The sequence below is a fragment of the Arachis hypogaea genome, chromosome 5, assembly GCF_003086295.3.
Source record: "Arachis hypogaea cultivar Tifrunner chromosome 5, arahy.Tifrunner.gnm2.J5K5, whole genome shotgun sequence".
Classification (NCBI taxonomy): Eukaryota; Viridiplantae; Streptophyta; class Magnoliopsida; order Fabales; family Fabaceae; genus Arachis; species Arachis hypogaea.
The window spans coordinates 99,995,735-100,010,909 of record NC_092040.1 but is presented as its reverse complement, the minus strand read 5'-3'; the positions used below and the strand labels follow the sequence as shown (position 1 = coordinate 100,010,909).

The 15,175-nt window shown below is 29.7% G+C and overlaps 2 protein-coding genes across 4 annotated transcripts; both read right to left on the bottom strand.

The window, feature by feature from the left end:
* Window positions 1–2,324: 2,324 nt before the first annotated feature.
* Window positions 2,325–5,746, bottom strand: LOC112802243 (LEAF RUST 10 DISEASE-RESISTANCE LOCUS RECEPTOR-LIKE PROTEIN KINASE-like 2.1). Of its 3 annotated transcripts, none has more exons than XM_025845358.3 (3): window positions 4,411–5,746; window positions 3,976–4,017; window positions 2,325–3,665 (listed from the first exon to the last, which is right to left on the bottom strand). In XM_025845358.3, exons 1-3 carry the CDS (start codon window positions 5,189–5,191, stop codon window positions 2,515–2,517), a joined length of 1,974 nt encoding a protein of 657 aa, XP_025701143.1. In that variant the 5' UTR covers window positions 5,192–5,746; the 3' UTR covers window positions 2,325–2,514. The 3 variants fall into 3 exon arrangements, with proteins under 3 accessions (XP_025701143.1, XP_025701144.1, XP_025701145.1); XM_025845359.3 differs by having other exon boundaries at window positions 3,976–4,014; window positions 4,411–5,327; XM_025845360.3 differs by having other exon boundaries at window positions 3,976–4,011; window positions 4,411–5,306.
* Window positions 5,747–7,113: 1,367 nt separating this feature from the next.
* On the bottom strand, window positions 7,114–12,014 carry LOC112802242 (protein SAR DEFICIENT 1). Its single transcript, XM_025845356.3, has 7 exons — window positions 11,654–12,014; window positions 11,453–11,531; window positions 10,741–11,347; window positions 8,465–8,625; window positions 8,135–8,329; window positions 7,851–7,950; window positions 7,114–7,736 (listed from the first exon to the last, which is right to left on the bottom strand). The coding sequence occupies exons 1-7, from the start codon at window positions 11,746–11,748 to the stop codon at window positions 7,435–7,437; spliced, it is 1,539 nt and encodes a 512-aa protein (XP_025701141.1). The 5' UTR covers window positions 11,749–12,014; the 3' UTR covers window positions 7,114–7,434.
* Window positions 12,015–15,175: the final 3,161 nt, after the last annotated feature.

Sequence of the window (15,175 nt, the reverse complement as noted above, 5' to 3'; positions counted from 1 at the left end):
AAACTAAGGATGATATAGAAGACTCTGATTATGATGTGAATGTTAAAGTTTCCCCTGGTGTTAGACGACCAATTGCAAGGTACTCCCTTCATTCTATCGATTTTTTATGTGTCATTATTTTAACAACACTATTCACTAATAAAAGGATATTATGAAATCCTATGTGGAATGAATCCACGTTCAATAATTTTGTTTTCAAATAATATTTAGCATAAGTTTTGATATTTTGAGAATTTTATTTCTGCAAATTAGTCATAATAAGTAAATCATATCTATAAGTCTAAAAGTTTATCAGGTATAATTTGTTGTAAATTTATACTCGTGTTAATAACTAAGCAATATCTATGACTAGTCAAAGATCTTTAATTTTGAATTTCTATTGGTAGAAGCTTGATTAATTTAAAATTCTTAGAGGTAGTGATGACTTCAACTGAAAATTTGATTTAATTTAACATTGTCTCTCTTGAATCAAATTCTTAGAATTAAGTATTTTGAGCATTTTTTCAATTTGTAAAATAGTTAAATTTTCAAAAGTTTTGTGAAGATATCTGCAATTTGTTCTCAAGTAGGACAATATGTAGCAATAACAAAGTATATGCTCCATCAAAGTAAGATTGTGTACTCTTTAGGAAATTAAATTATGTTGTTTCAGTGACAACATGTATTAAATTTTCCATGATGAGTGTTGATAAGTATGACTAATAATTATTTTTTGGAAACAAAAATGTGAAGAACTTGCAAGAATGTGAAGAACAAGAGTCAGGAACCTTCAAGTATTGATAATCCTGTGCATGTGTCTCTTGAGGAAGAAGATTCTGAGAAAGAAGAGTGTAATGTGAATATTGCCCCTACTCCTCTTCGAACCCCGAATGATAGATCATCGCATGATGATGGCAAGCAAGACAATGATCAATCAGATTCTGAATCGCATATTCTTGCCAATCCTCAAATTGTCCTTTTTGCTGATCCAATTTAAGAAGGAGGAGGAGATGTTAGTGTGTTTGATGCAGGCTTTGAATAATAATTACCAATTCAAACTTATATTATTGGTGATGTTTATTACTTTGTTTTGTTTGATGGGAATAAATTATAGTAGTTGTGGAATGATTTAGTAGTTCTTGGTATGAAATCAATATTTAAACATTTTATTCATGTTTTGGACATGGATTGGAGATGATTATAATAAATTGTTCGTATCTCTTATGAATTTTCTAGCATATTTAATTTTTGTGCATTACCACTGTTTTGCTTGGTGATTCTTAGATGAAAAAGAAAAAACAAAATATAGAATTTGTGTAGTTTAGTGTTTCTGAGTGATACTTGTTAGAAAAACAAAGTAACAAGACATAATAATCATAGACAAATTAAAAAAGCATGCCAAGGCCATTGTGACAGAATTACATATACTATCATTTTATCTTATCTGTTTTTTATTAATTTTTTAATAGGTTGATTGAGTGTCCAAGGAACAAAAAGTTGTGTATAGTTGCTGTCCACATCTATGTTTATGATAGAAATGAAAACCGTGACAAATATTTACTATTTATTTAGTGAGATACAAAATTTGAAAGAACATTATACAAAATACATGTATATAATGTATTGTCAGAGATTAAACATGAAACATAAAGTTTTATTATAATTTTGTTGCTTCAACCTAGTTGGATTGGTCTAGTAATTAGTTCACTACTCCGCTTAGGTAAGTGTCGAGGGATGGAATCCCGCGTTGTGCATGCAGCAACGTATTAGCCAATCGTAGAAAACCCTTAGATGGAGTTTTGATCTGCGAGAATTAGTCCTAAATCTATCGGGTTGGGAGATACTGTGAAAATTCCAAAAATAATTTTGTTGCTTCAAAATAAAACAAGCAACAAAAGCTAAACTCATGGTATCACATCACATGACACAATACTTTACAAAGTCTATCACTCTTATATTAAAATAGAGACAAACTATTCATCAATACTGCCACTCTCACATCACACTTACCTATAAACCAAAACTTATCACCTCCTTAACAAGACAAAATTTCACCGATCAAAAAATGTCAACTCATCAACAAGAAGTCTTTTAACAGATATAGATGCAAGATATACAAACAAAATTAATTTAAACATTATATACCTCTTTCAAGATTCAACTCTACTTAAAACAAATTTACCAATCCATAATATGCAGTATAGTTATAGTTGACTATTTTAGGGCTTCTTCAATGAAATGTCATGAAAGATATCTAGTAATATATATATATATATATATATATATATATATATATATATATATATATATATATATATATATATATATATTAAATTAGAAACTAATTAATAACGTACACTAGTAGCATGTAAATAATAAAAAATCCTCTGTTACAATAATCATGCCATGAATATTTGACTACAAAAGTCATATTATATTTTCAAGAGTAGTGATCAAATTCCTGACCACATAATTAATAAAAGAGGTGAATTATTAACATGCTAAAAAAAACTTATCTATGATTATACTAATCACTTAATCAGCAGGGGAAAATGAATCACTCGTGCTAGAAGTTGTACAAGATTCCACTTTGGTTTGAGTTGGGGAAAAATTAAAAGGCTTAGGTGGACTTTGCAACAAATCAATGCTTCCTTCAAGCATTTCAATGACCCTACTCATTGGAGGTCTTTCTGATGGAATTGTTTGAATGCACCACAACCCTACAATGATCATTTTTCTCACTATCTCACCTTCCTCATTGCTCATAGTAGCACCTTGCCATGCTACACTACTCTTGTCACTTTCAATATGCTTGTATATCCAATGAGGAAAATACAACTCACTAGAATGACTAGTTACCTCAGCATTTGTGTTATTATGCTTCCCTCCTACCATTTCCAGAATCATCATTCCGTAACTATATACATCAGATTTATGCGACACTCCACCAAAGTGTCTGTTCCATACTTCTGGAGCTATGTACCCTATTGTCCCTCTAGCATCCAACATTGTGACAATGCTGTGTGTCTTTGAGCAAAGCTTAGCCAACCCGAAATCCGAGATTTTAGGGTTAAAGTTCTTGTCTAGGAGGATGTTATTTGGTTTTATGTCGAAATGGAGAATCCTTGTGTTGCAACCTCGGTGCAAGTATTCTAGCCCTCGAGCTATCCCTTTCGCAATCCGGTGTAGCCTTTCCCAACTCAAAGGTGGATTGGTTATAGGATCATTGTTATGTATATACTTTTCAAGTGATCCATTCAGCATGAATTCATAAACAAGAGCTTTTTTCTTGTTACCTTCGAGACAGAATCCGAGCAATGCAACAATGTTTACATGAGATGTTTTACTAATACTCGTGACCTCATTGATGAACTCCTCACCATTCCCTTTGGAAGCTTTGAGAAGCTTTACAGCCACAAGACCACCATTGTTAAGGAATCCTTTGTATACTTCTCCATAACCACCTTCCCCGAGTTTCGACTCGAAAGAATTGGTCATCTTCTTGATATCTGAATAAGTGTATCTTTTTATGGCTATGGGTCCATGAGTCTTCATGAAGGCCTCAATATCTTGGTCGTTATTTTTTATCTTCAAAATTTCAGGCATGATTGGTGATAGTTTGTGTCTAAAAATGTAAAGTATGATGCATGTTATAGGCAATACTCCAATTCCTGCAGCTATGAAACCTGTAAGCAGAGATAGAAACCCAATCAGATGAATAATCAAGATTCTACATTTGGATTATAATCCAATATGAACTGTGGTGTTGTAATTAATAGGGATTAGATTATGTGATTTAACTTTGGACTTAAATTATGTATCACAAAGGATATAATCAATGACATAAAGTAGCAAGGTAAAGAAAACTCTCATCTTGTAAAACTCTTTATTTATCTTCCATTGTGAAACCTCTTAATGACATTTAATGAACAATTTTGATTATTATTGTGAGAAACAAGAGAATAATAGAAAAAATAATCGTATGGCACACTATACCTATAATTAATTTCGACAACCTGCTCTTGCTTTCCCCTGCTACTGAAACAGAACACAGTCAATAATAAATAAAAGTTAAATTGAATTAAAATTTCAAACTATTGGCAAAATTAAAAACATGAAAACAACCATGTCAAAAAAAAAATAATCACTATTCCTACCCTACAATTACATATAATCATATGACTAAGACGCCTGTATAACATAAATAGTAACTTTATGAAACAACATAAACTAAAACATCTTTAATACTAAATTTTGAATAATATTATTTGAGTGAAAACTCTCATGTAATTGTCTTCATGTGAAGTTGTTAGTTGAAAACTGTTAGATGATTTCACATGTTTAACTGAATTATTATCTAACTGTTTTCAACTATCAACTTTGTATGAAAAAACCTTTATAGAATAGAAATATGGAAAGAAATTGTGATACCTTGACAATTGTTGGTCCTTACAGTACCATCCTTGCAGAAACACAAGATCTGTTTGTTAGTACTACTGTATCCACAATATCCCTCAGAAGCCTCACACTCTTTGCAAGTCTCTTCAGTTTCCCATTCAAGCACAAACCCTTCATTCATAGCCCTACCAAACTCACTCACCAAACCATATTCACCACCATTACTACTAATCTCATCCTTCATCACTGTCACATCAACATTCTCCTCACACCTCTCTGACCAATCAAAACCCTTGCTCTCATTCCCCTTCAAGAACACAAAAGACTCTTTTGACCCTTGCCTCAAACAACTTATATCAGGAACATTAGAAGGGTGTGAAGTAGTAGAAGTAGAACAGTTATAGTAAAAGCTAAGGTTCAAGTTCAATGAAGAATGAGAAAGTGGTAAGTTCCCTATTGGAAAACCATGAAGTGCCCTTGGACATGTTTGGTTTGTGGTGTCGAAATCAATAAGCTTAATGCTATGGTTATCATAGTCTATGTGCTTAACATAATAGTATAAACCTGGTGGTGGAGAGAAAATGGTGTTGCCATCGTCTAAGCATATTAAACCAAATTCTGGGTAGCCACAATATTCTTGAGGGGGAGAACCATGTGAGAGCCAAAAAGGGTAACTTATGTTAGGTCCATTGGGGCAAGATTTTGTGCCACAAAGTGTTGAAGATGAAGTGGTGTTGATGATGTTGTTGCCTAAGGAACTATGGAACAACAATGGGAACAGAACTAAGAGGAAGAACAATGCAAGTTTCAACATTAGGGAAAAAATGTTATGTGGTGTTTGAATTTGGTTAGAGATTGATCACCGTTTGAACTCATTTAAGGAACGGAAAGTGTACGGAATTGGAATTATTATAATAGAGCATGCGTGACGCTAAAGGAATTAAGGAAGTGGCTTATTTTCTTGGTGTTGAACTTGGCATATAAGTCATGACTTAGTCTTAAGAAAATTAAATGCCTTCAAACTTTAGTTCTCACTTGTTGAATATTAGTGAAATTTCGTTTAGAAAATTAAATAAGGGTATGAGTTGCATATGCTTACTACTTTTGGAATTGATGGATATTGGAGAGTCAATTTCTCACTTATTATATTAATTACTTTGACTTATTTAACCTGCACGATTAAGGACAACCTTTGCAAATGTTCCTTTAGAAGTAAAACTTAATAACTATTCTATTTTAACTATCCAGTATATTAGTTAGTCTAGTTACTCATAGGTCATAACTTTACAAGGGATTCGAGAAGATTAAGATTTTCAAATACAAAGCAATTTAGTATCATGAATATATTTAAACAAAAATAATATTTACCTTCAAAATCAACTATAATATATTTATGTATAAATATATGTATAATTTAACTTATTTTTAGTGTGTATTTTATATTTTTATATATATTTATATTAATGACTAATTTTAGTAGTTAATTTTGATATACACTTATAGTTGATATTTAAAATATTTTTAATTAAATTGTTTATAATTCTTTTTTCCTATTCATGCTCTGTATTTTTTTTATTATTCTTTCAATTCGCATCTTGCTTTATATATATATTAAGAGAAATAATGATTGTACAATATTTTTGTATAGAATTTAGATCTTTTACAGTGAGATGATTGATAAAACGAGAGGTTAATAACAGTTAAATTTATAATTCTCATATGTAAATTTTACTATCTTAATTTAAAAGTAATGAATTTCTTACTTCAAACAATTAAGCACGTGCAATGTTTCTAGTGTTGCAGAGCTTGGCGACAGAGGAGGTGAAATGCCGGAGCCAAACCCAGGTGGTGGTGCAGCATGGAAGAAAATAGAAAAAAAGCAGGATGAAACAAATAGTGAAAAAGAGAAAGTTATGGTATGTGAGAAGAGGTAGAAGAAAGAAGAAGAAGAAAAAAAAAGAAAAGAAAAGAGAGCGATACGAGGAGGAGGCAACAACTGAGAATGAAAGTGAGGAGTGAATAAATTAGGGATTTAGGTTTTTTAGGTTTAAATACAATTTTAAATTGATAATTGTGTTGAATGTTAAGTTTTATTAGTTTAAACTTTAAATACATATATTAGAAGAGTAAAGTTAGGGAACAAAAGTATATCAGCCAAAATTCAGTCAAATATTTTTGGATGAATTCAAAATTTTTACGAGTTAATATATATGGATGTTTCTTCTATTAAGTATTAAAATGTTTCTTTTTCATATTAAATAGATGTTTTTTTATATAATTTTCGAATTTGTGATTGTTAGAAGTGATAGATTAATGTGAGAAAAAAGAGGAAAATTTTTATAGGTTTTAATTAGGTTTACTTAATTAATTTAAAATTTTTTAAATTTTAAATTTAAAAAATTTAAAATTAATTAATTATTAATATAAATTAATATAATTTTGTTTAGTTTTTGACTGATAAGCTTTTGGTTCCTTATACTTTTCCATATTAGAAATATTAAATTTCAAAATTTATTGATATTAAATTATTAATTTTAGATATTTAAAATTTTATATTTATTTAAACCGATTCAATTACGATTAAACTACAATTAAATCATTAAACTTTTAAATTAGTCTCTTGATCGATTCATCAGTAACTGATCTAATTCTTAGACCCTTCACAATGAATTTAACATTACCATACCAATCCATCCAAAAACTAAATCCAGAAAATATGGATCAGACATTAGGGAGTTTGCTACGATACAATAGATATCATATTCCATGATCAACATTAATGGCATAATAACAAAAGCAACTCTAATTTAACTAATAATAATGGGCATAGCACATAACCCTAATTTGACTCTTCCAATCCTTGCCTCTATTTACAACGCAAAGTCAACTAGTTGACTAAATTGTCATCTTATATTATACTCTATATATTATTGTTGGACACAGTATTTAGGGGCACCCTACCTACAAAGATGTGTTACAAAGGGTCTTATACATGATTGTAAGCAGCATGCCTACATATACATACTGTACATTGTGTGTAGGAATTTTTTTTTACTCCTAAATATGTCTTCTTGGAGCCTCGTCAATGACACAACCTGAAGTAGGTGTTATATCACCGTCCGATTGAGATCCTGATGAAAATCCATAGGGAAATCCATTGGTGAATGATGCTGTGGTGTATCCTGGGTTACTATTATTCAGGGACCACTCCATGGACCCCATTATTAGTGCACTATTATCATTGATGTTATTACTCGGTACATAGCTGGCAGTGGATTTGTCACCATAATAATCGTTGCTATCATATGTTACCACCGAACCTGGATGATTATTTTGATATTGCTCCATATTTGCATCACCTATTTATTATATAAAATTCAATTAAATAATGGAATTACTATCTTATCTTTAACTAACTTAATTAGCCTCCTGTTCATATTCATTTGTATGAAATTATAATTAATGTTGCATACCTTGGGTTAACAAAGCAATGTTATCATTCAAAACCCCATCAAATTCCTCCAAGTTTTGCCATTTAGCGTATGCTTCTCTCACCAACTTCTCTATATAAGCCTGAAATTGTAGACAATAATAAAAATAATTATTAGAGATAAAATTATTTATATATTTTTTATTATTTTAAATTAAAAAAAAAAACAATTTTATGTCATGATATCAGAAATTTTATGATAAAAAAAATTATACAAAATTTACAAAAAAAACGTGTTAAAAATATAACATTTCATGTGTTGCTTACCCTATTCAAATTGGTAAGCTCTTTGGTAGGAAATGTGTGGCCATTGACATCAGCTTTAATCAATTGGCAAATTGGATTAAGAAAAAGAGTGAAATGAGGGCCACGGTAGATGTAGATCTTGCTTCCCATTTCACAAGTCTTTGCATGCTTGATTGTCACTTCCCACATTTTATCTGACATCCCAATGCCCAAAATCTACTTCCAAATATCATCAAACAACAAATTAAATAATTATTATTTTTGTTTAATTAATATATAATTATTATTTCACATAATAATATAGCCTATTTAAGATTAGGATGTATGGTGCCATATATAATACTCAGGTACCTTTCTTAGCCTATGAGGATCAATAACTGATAGTTTGAGAAAGTCTTGAACTGTTTTGATCCCTTCTGAACTCAATTTTTTGTGGAAAGCTCCATCTTTTCCAATCTTTTCTAGCCGCCACACTTCGTCATTTAGCATTGGTGGGTGATGTTTTTTGTACACTTCAAATTAAATATATAAAAACAAAGAAAAAGAAATACGGTATTTAGCATATATATAATCGCATGAATATTGAATAATTAATAAATGTTTAGGTGCAACTTTAAAATTTATCAACTTAGCTAGCATTAATAGTCAATGCTATGCATAAGATTAAAGAATGTTCTCCCCTTGCTAAAAATGTGAACCCTAAAACAAGTCAATGCAAGAACAATTATTTAAAGTACCACTAGCTACTTGCTTGGCTTTGTATATTTCATTCACAAATGGCAAGTTGGCGAGTAATAGGAGTAGAATTTGCATAAAATACAATATATAGAAACATAAATATATTGATTATTAGGTATCTACATATCTTATTAATTTATCATCATTAAAATGTTTTTTAAAAAAAAAGTGGTCAAATATTTTAATATCTAATTTAATTTGATGTATATTTATAAGTGTTTTAGAAGGTATATATATGTACAAATATAATATTACTCTATACTGGGTCAGAGTTTATATATGTTGCATCAATATCATGTGGGTTATTTTAATTTCACATCATAGGTAGTTGCATTGGTGGGACCTTAGCATCTATGTTCATGGTGGACATGGACATGGTTCTTAGCTGTATAAATATATTGACCAACCATCACTTTCCACTTCATAGTTTACAACCACCATAAAATTAAAGAATGTACAAACAAAAGAGAAAAGAAAAAGTAAAAAAGATGCATTATATTATGTTATATGATCATTGATGGATCATGGCTATATATCACACTAGCTTTCTACAAAGGGTGAAAAAGATGCACCCTTGCAACTTGGGCTACTACTAATGCAAGTGTTTAATACTACTGCATAAAGTGTGACAATAATAAATTTAGAATCATAGATAAGGTTAGATAATCAATTTTTTTTGGTTAATAACAGTTACTTTTTTTTAAATTATATTATTTATCTTAAATTTTAAATTCTAAATTTTAAATTATGAATCTTTAATATTAAATTCTAAATTATAAAATTAAATACTAATATTAACTAACTAAAAATTAATTTTTTTTATATTTTTCGTAATATAATCCAACACGAGTTAAATTTGTATGTACTCTTTCAAACCAGCAAATTATTAATAGACTTTAATCACTATACCCTAAATTTTAGATAACTTCAACTGCATACAGAAAATATGTTGGATTACTAGGCACATGCATGTAACATCAAAATTAATTTACTTTGTATTTTTCTGTTGCATGGAGACAATAGTAATCAATAACTACTACTTTTCTTCCATACTAGTTTTATTTGAAAAAGTCTAAGAATATCTAAATATTTTTAATATTGTGTTATCAATAATCACCAGAACGTTTCTTCGAGTAACAACAAAAGCTATTGACTCGAGAGACTTATATTTTAAGAAAACTAGACTTCCACATGTTGATTATTAGTTATCAACAACCTATCTAATATGTCAATTATTTAAACAAAAGCATAGTTGTATTTATCAGCTAATTATTTATATATACCGATAGTTGTTATATATCAACTACAAATATATATTGAAAAATAAAGTTGAAACAACGGTCAATGCTGATAAAAGATCACATATATCTACATTAATATCTACGATGTGAGATTGAGAGGGACTTATGCACTTGTCTATCATTTAATGGAACAATATAATAATAATGATAGTTCTTAACCACCAACTAAATTTACTATTCTCAGGAAACATATTTTTTTTATTATTATTTATTTGAAACCCCTCAATAAGCTTGCAAATGTATATATGCTTAATTTAGCTATAACGTTTTTCTTTGTTATCCACTTTCAAATTTTTATTATAGCGAAAATTTTAACTAATTAAATTTAAAAATTAAAATTGTTTCCTAATATGTTTTTTAATAAAAACATAAAATGAGATGCACAAGTCATTATGATATATATATATCAAAAATATTATTTGGACCCTAAAATTAATCACTAAAATTAGTTATCAATATATTTATGTATAAATATATGTGTAATTTAATTTATTTTTAATGTGTATTTATATTTCAGTATGTATTTTATATTGGTGGCTCATTTTAGTTATAGTAAAATGATAAATATATGAAGTTGAGAAAACTTACATTCTCCACGGTGATCCTTGACAACAAAAGCTTCAGTAATGCCTTCTCGAATTGCAAGAGAATGGTGGTTAGTCCCCGGAGCCACCCTAACGGCAACCCGGAACTTCCGGCTGCGAATCCAGCTACTATTATCGGTGAACTCAATGTCCCCAGTTGGTGCAATGCCATCCCTCATGGTGAGGTTCAACTCTCCGGCAAGCAAAGGTCTCTTGCCAGTTCTCTCCTTCACTATGCGGCTATTGAATTCTTCACTACTCCAACCACGAGAAGATGAAGAAGATGAAGAAGAGTTGTCATTATCAGAAAGGGGGAAATCGCCGTCGAGCACGAGGAGTTCGAGCTTGATTGGATGTGGGAGGCTTGTTGGAACCATCTGGCCACTGCTCTTGTCCATGAGAAGTATGCTTATAGGGTTGCCTTCGACATCGAGGATTCGGCTTCCGGTGAAGATTGGAAGGGATAGCCTCTTGCTGAAGACTAGTTGCAAGGTTGATGATGGTTGATCATCGTCAAATGCTTTGATTCTCAATGATGGTGACCTTGTTAAGGACCTTGACGAAGAACAAGAACACCATTGCCTCATCGCTCTATCAACCTCTTCACTCACCTAACAATAGTAGTTCAATATCTAGGTTATAAACTCGAGAGTTAATTTCAAAAAGACACAAAAAATAACACAAATATCATTTATCGTTTAGTTCAAAACTCTTACCACTCTCTTGAGCACAGGTTCCAAGGCTACGGTAAACAAGGTTTGCAAGTTTTTCACCATAACAACTTCGGTTATTACCCTGTCAAATAAGATATAATTAGACCAAAACTAATTAATAAGTACGAAAATAAATAATAATTATGTAACCCTAGGTAGAAATTAGAAAAGAAAAGAAGCTAATTAAGTAGTAATAATACATACGAAGCCAAAGTAGGTCTATTAGATCTAAACCGTTTGTCGTTTGGCTTATCTTGGTCTCGATCATCAGAATCATCCAAAAACCTTTTCGCCGCCATTTTTTTTTTCTGTTCTGAAGAGTTTTAGTACCAAATAAAGAGAGGTTTTCAGGAATGAAGGAAGGAATTGAAGGAGCAAGTGCAATTGCAAGAAGAGGGGTAACCGTATGACTTGGCTTTTATACCCAAAGTTATATATATACTATAGTATTATTACATTTCATAAATATAATAAGAATCTAACATATAATATAAGGAAGGTTCTTGGAATGGTGAAGGAAATAATAGCGAAGCAAGTAAATAGAATGATAGATAGATAGAGCAAATGAAAAGAAACAGCGCGCGATGAGTATCATATGATGTAACGACTTTGACGTCAACACCCATCCAAAGTCAACTCCTTCAATATAGCAATCAAAAGAAAAGTAATCTCTCTACAAAATTATGTTTTATATTAAACTTTAATGAAAAAAAATTAGGGATCAATATTTTTTGTAAAAAAATGAAAAAATATTGATTAATGTTAAATACAAGATAAATGTATGAAAAATATTGGATACATAATATTTCTCATTTTAAAATATGAGTTAAAAATTGGTTGAAAAAAAAAATCACTGTATCTAAAAAAGATGTACGTATGTAGAATAATTTATTTTTATATTAATATTAATTATGAATAATTTAAATTTATTATTAAATAAATCTATTTTTTAAGATATAACATCCTATGATTTATATAACAAATCTTACTTGATTGGATAAGGCTTTATATTATTATTATTATTATTATTATTATTATTATTATTATTATTATTATTATTATTATTATTATTATTATATATTGTATATTTGGTCATTCATGGTAAATACTATTACAAGTAAAGTACTTGTATATATGTACTGCTAATATTTTACATTTATTTGTACTATTGTATGTATACATTGTTTTTGTGAGATTATACAATTCTTTTAGTAACTAATTAAGCAGTATTTTTATATACCGATTGAGAAATATTTAAGATCATTAAAATTTATTATTTTTTATTATTATTTAATTATTAATATTTAAAAATATAAAATAAATATATTATTAAATTATTAACTTAAAAATTAAATTAATAATTAAATAATAATAAAAAATAATAAATTCAGATGATTTTTAATATTTTTTTATTGCGATATATAGGGAGAGCTAACTGCCAATGCAAGTAGGACCCAGAAACTCTGGAACTCCTCTCTACCTATGGAATGGCATAAAAGAACAAAAAGTAGCATTCACTATAAATAAAGCAATTAAATTACAATTCAAGGAAATTAGATTTTCTTAGTGGCAATAATAATGCATGACTATATCTAGTTAGCTAGATAACCCAAGCTGATTTCAATTCTCATATTATTTGGTGGGTATGATATATTGTATGACAAGGAACAAATTATTGATCTCTCTTACTGTGATATGGAATAAAACATTTCTTTAACTAATTTCGTCAGCGTAGTCTGATTCCAAGAATTTCAATAGATAATCACATCTTAATAATATGATATAGTGGTAGCTTTTGTACAATAACTAATTTTCTTTGTTATAGAACTTTGGTCAAACTACATGCATGTTCCTAGGAAGGATCGGATATAGCGTGCCGGAGATTGTGTGTAATCCTCAAATTCACCAGAGTTTTCAAAGAAAAAACAAGAAACTCACTTGTAATTACTTCTTGTATGACTCGTATAGCAACAAAAATAATCAAACAGAAAATGACATTTTCTTCTTCTGTATGTGACATATCTAAACAATATTTTTCTTTTTTTTATTCGTAAAATATAAAATTTTTTTTATAAGATTAAATAACTTATCGTTTAATATATTTTAACTAAAATATCTATTAGTAATAATTATAATTATGCATATAAATTAATGATATTTATTTTATTAATAATAATAGTATAAAATTTATATTTATTATTATGTAATTAATTTTATTTTTATTATTATTTAAAACAACTAAATAATTATGGTTAACTTGTATATATAATTATAATGATTATTATTGAATGGACTAAAGTATATATGTGTTATTTTAATTTTATAGGAGATTATTAGAGTGTATATTTTATAAATAAAATATATTATTTAGACATCTTGTAAAAGAGAAAAGTGCATGTCATTTTTCATTAATTAAATGTTTCATTCTTAGCACTACAAGACATATGGATATTATCAGTGATTCTTTTGGGTTTTGCGGTGGATCACCGCTAAATAGAATATCAGCGGTTTATGAATCGCCCTCTTTTAGAGCATCGGGTTTGAATTTTGCAACGGTTTTTAGCAACCGTTGATATAATTGTTGTTAAATGAAAAAATTATTTGCGACAATTTTTAACCGTTGCTATTTGGAAAATAAGTTTTTTAAAAAACAAGTTGTTAACTGTCGCAATATTAGCATGTATTTTTTTTTTAAAAAATAGCACTAGTCTATAACCGCGGCAATCTTCACTATTATATTAAAAAAATTTATTTCTTCACAAAGTTAGTTATTTTTTTTTACAACTAACCCAAAAATAATTTTATCAAGATATATAAATAAAATAATAAAATATTATATAATCATACTCAAATTGCTATGTTATTATTTATTAGTTGGAGTAATATTTCATGTATTGAATGTTAAATAAATTAATAAATAATATAATAATATTCTAATTTTTTTGTCATACACACATATCCATCCAATCACACATATACTAAAAGTTTATGAGGCAAACAAGTCACACACACTAAAAGTTTATGAGGCAAATAAGTTTATCACTCACTCATACATTGTCTCAACTCTCAACCACCACTACAAGATAAACGATAAATTGCGGCAGAAAATCGTCGGCCGTTTGTTGAACCGTCGACACTACAAGATAAACGGCACCATTCTTCACATTATCGGCAGAAAATCGTCGGCCGTTTGTTGAACCGTCGACACTACAAGATAAACGGCACCATTCTTCCCATTTTCGTGTGAACCTTAGGGGGAGCAAAGGCACCAATTATCATCTCTGAGATATCCCGCCACTGTGACTCTTTTCTCTATCAGTTTCAGCTGGTACGTCCGTGTCATCGTTCTTCCTCGTCACTGGTATGCTCCCTCCGTCGTGTAGCTCCTGCGTGCGAAAGAAAAGTGAAAGGGGTCGTCCAAGTCTTCTCACTCCGCCGTGCACGTTCGTGTCGTCGTCGGCGTCCTTCCCATCCGTCTGTCCTGGTGTCATCATCGGCATACTCTCCACTTGCCCTGTTGTGCGCTGCTCGATCGCTCCATCTCTCCTCTTTCTAGTTCGTTTTTCCCCCTTCTCCTTTTGTCCTAATTTAATTTTGTTCCAATTTTGCTATTCTGAATTTTATCCCAAATCTGCTAGGACTGAATTAACTGCAGTGGTGGTCCTCATGTGTATAACTAGTCATAGATACAATTGTTATAAAACTGTACAAAATGATAATGAATGA

Bases quoted from the DNA above. Each gene is read 5' to 3' on its own strand.
- LOC112802243 (XM_025845358.3), bottom strand. From the start codon at position 5,191: ATGTTGAAACTTGCATTGTTCTTCCTCTTAGTTCTGTTCCCATTGTTG. The intron at 4,018-4,410 runs GTATCACAATTT...GTTCTGTTTCAG, and splicing joins AAGGACCAACAATTGTCAAG to TAGCAGGGGAAAGCAAGAGC. The intron at 3,666-3,975 runs GTATAGTGTGCC...CTCTGCTTACAG, and splicing joins GTTGTCGAAATTAATTATAG to GTTTCATAGCTGCAGGAATT.
- LOC112802242 (XM_025845356.3), bottom strand. From the start codon at position 11,748: ATGGCGGCGAAAAGGTTTTTGGATGATTCTGATGATCGAGACCAAGAT. The intron at 11,532-11,653 runs GTATGTATTATT...CTTATTTGACAG, and splicing joins AATAGACCTACTTTGGCTTC to GGTAATAACCGAAGTTGTTA. The intron at 11,348-11,452 runs GTAAGAGTTTTG...TACTATTGTTAG, and splicing joins AACCTGTGCTCAAGAGAGTG to GTGAGTGAAGAGGTTGATAG.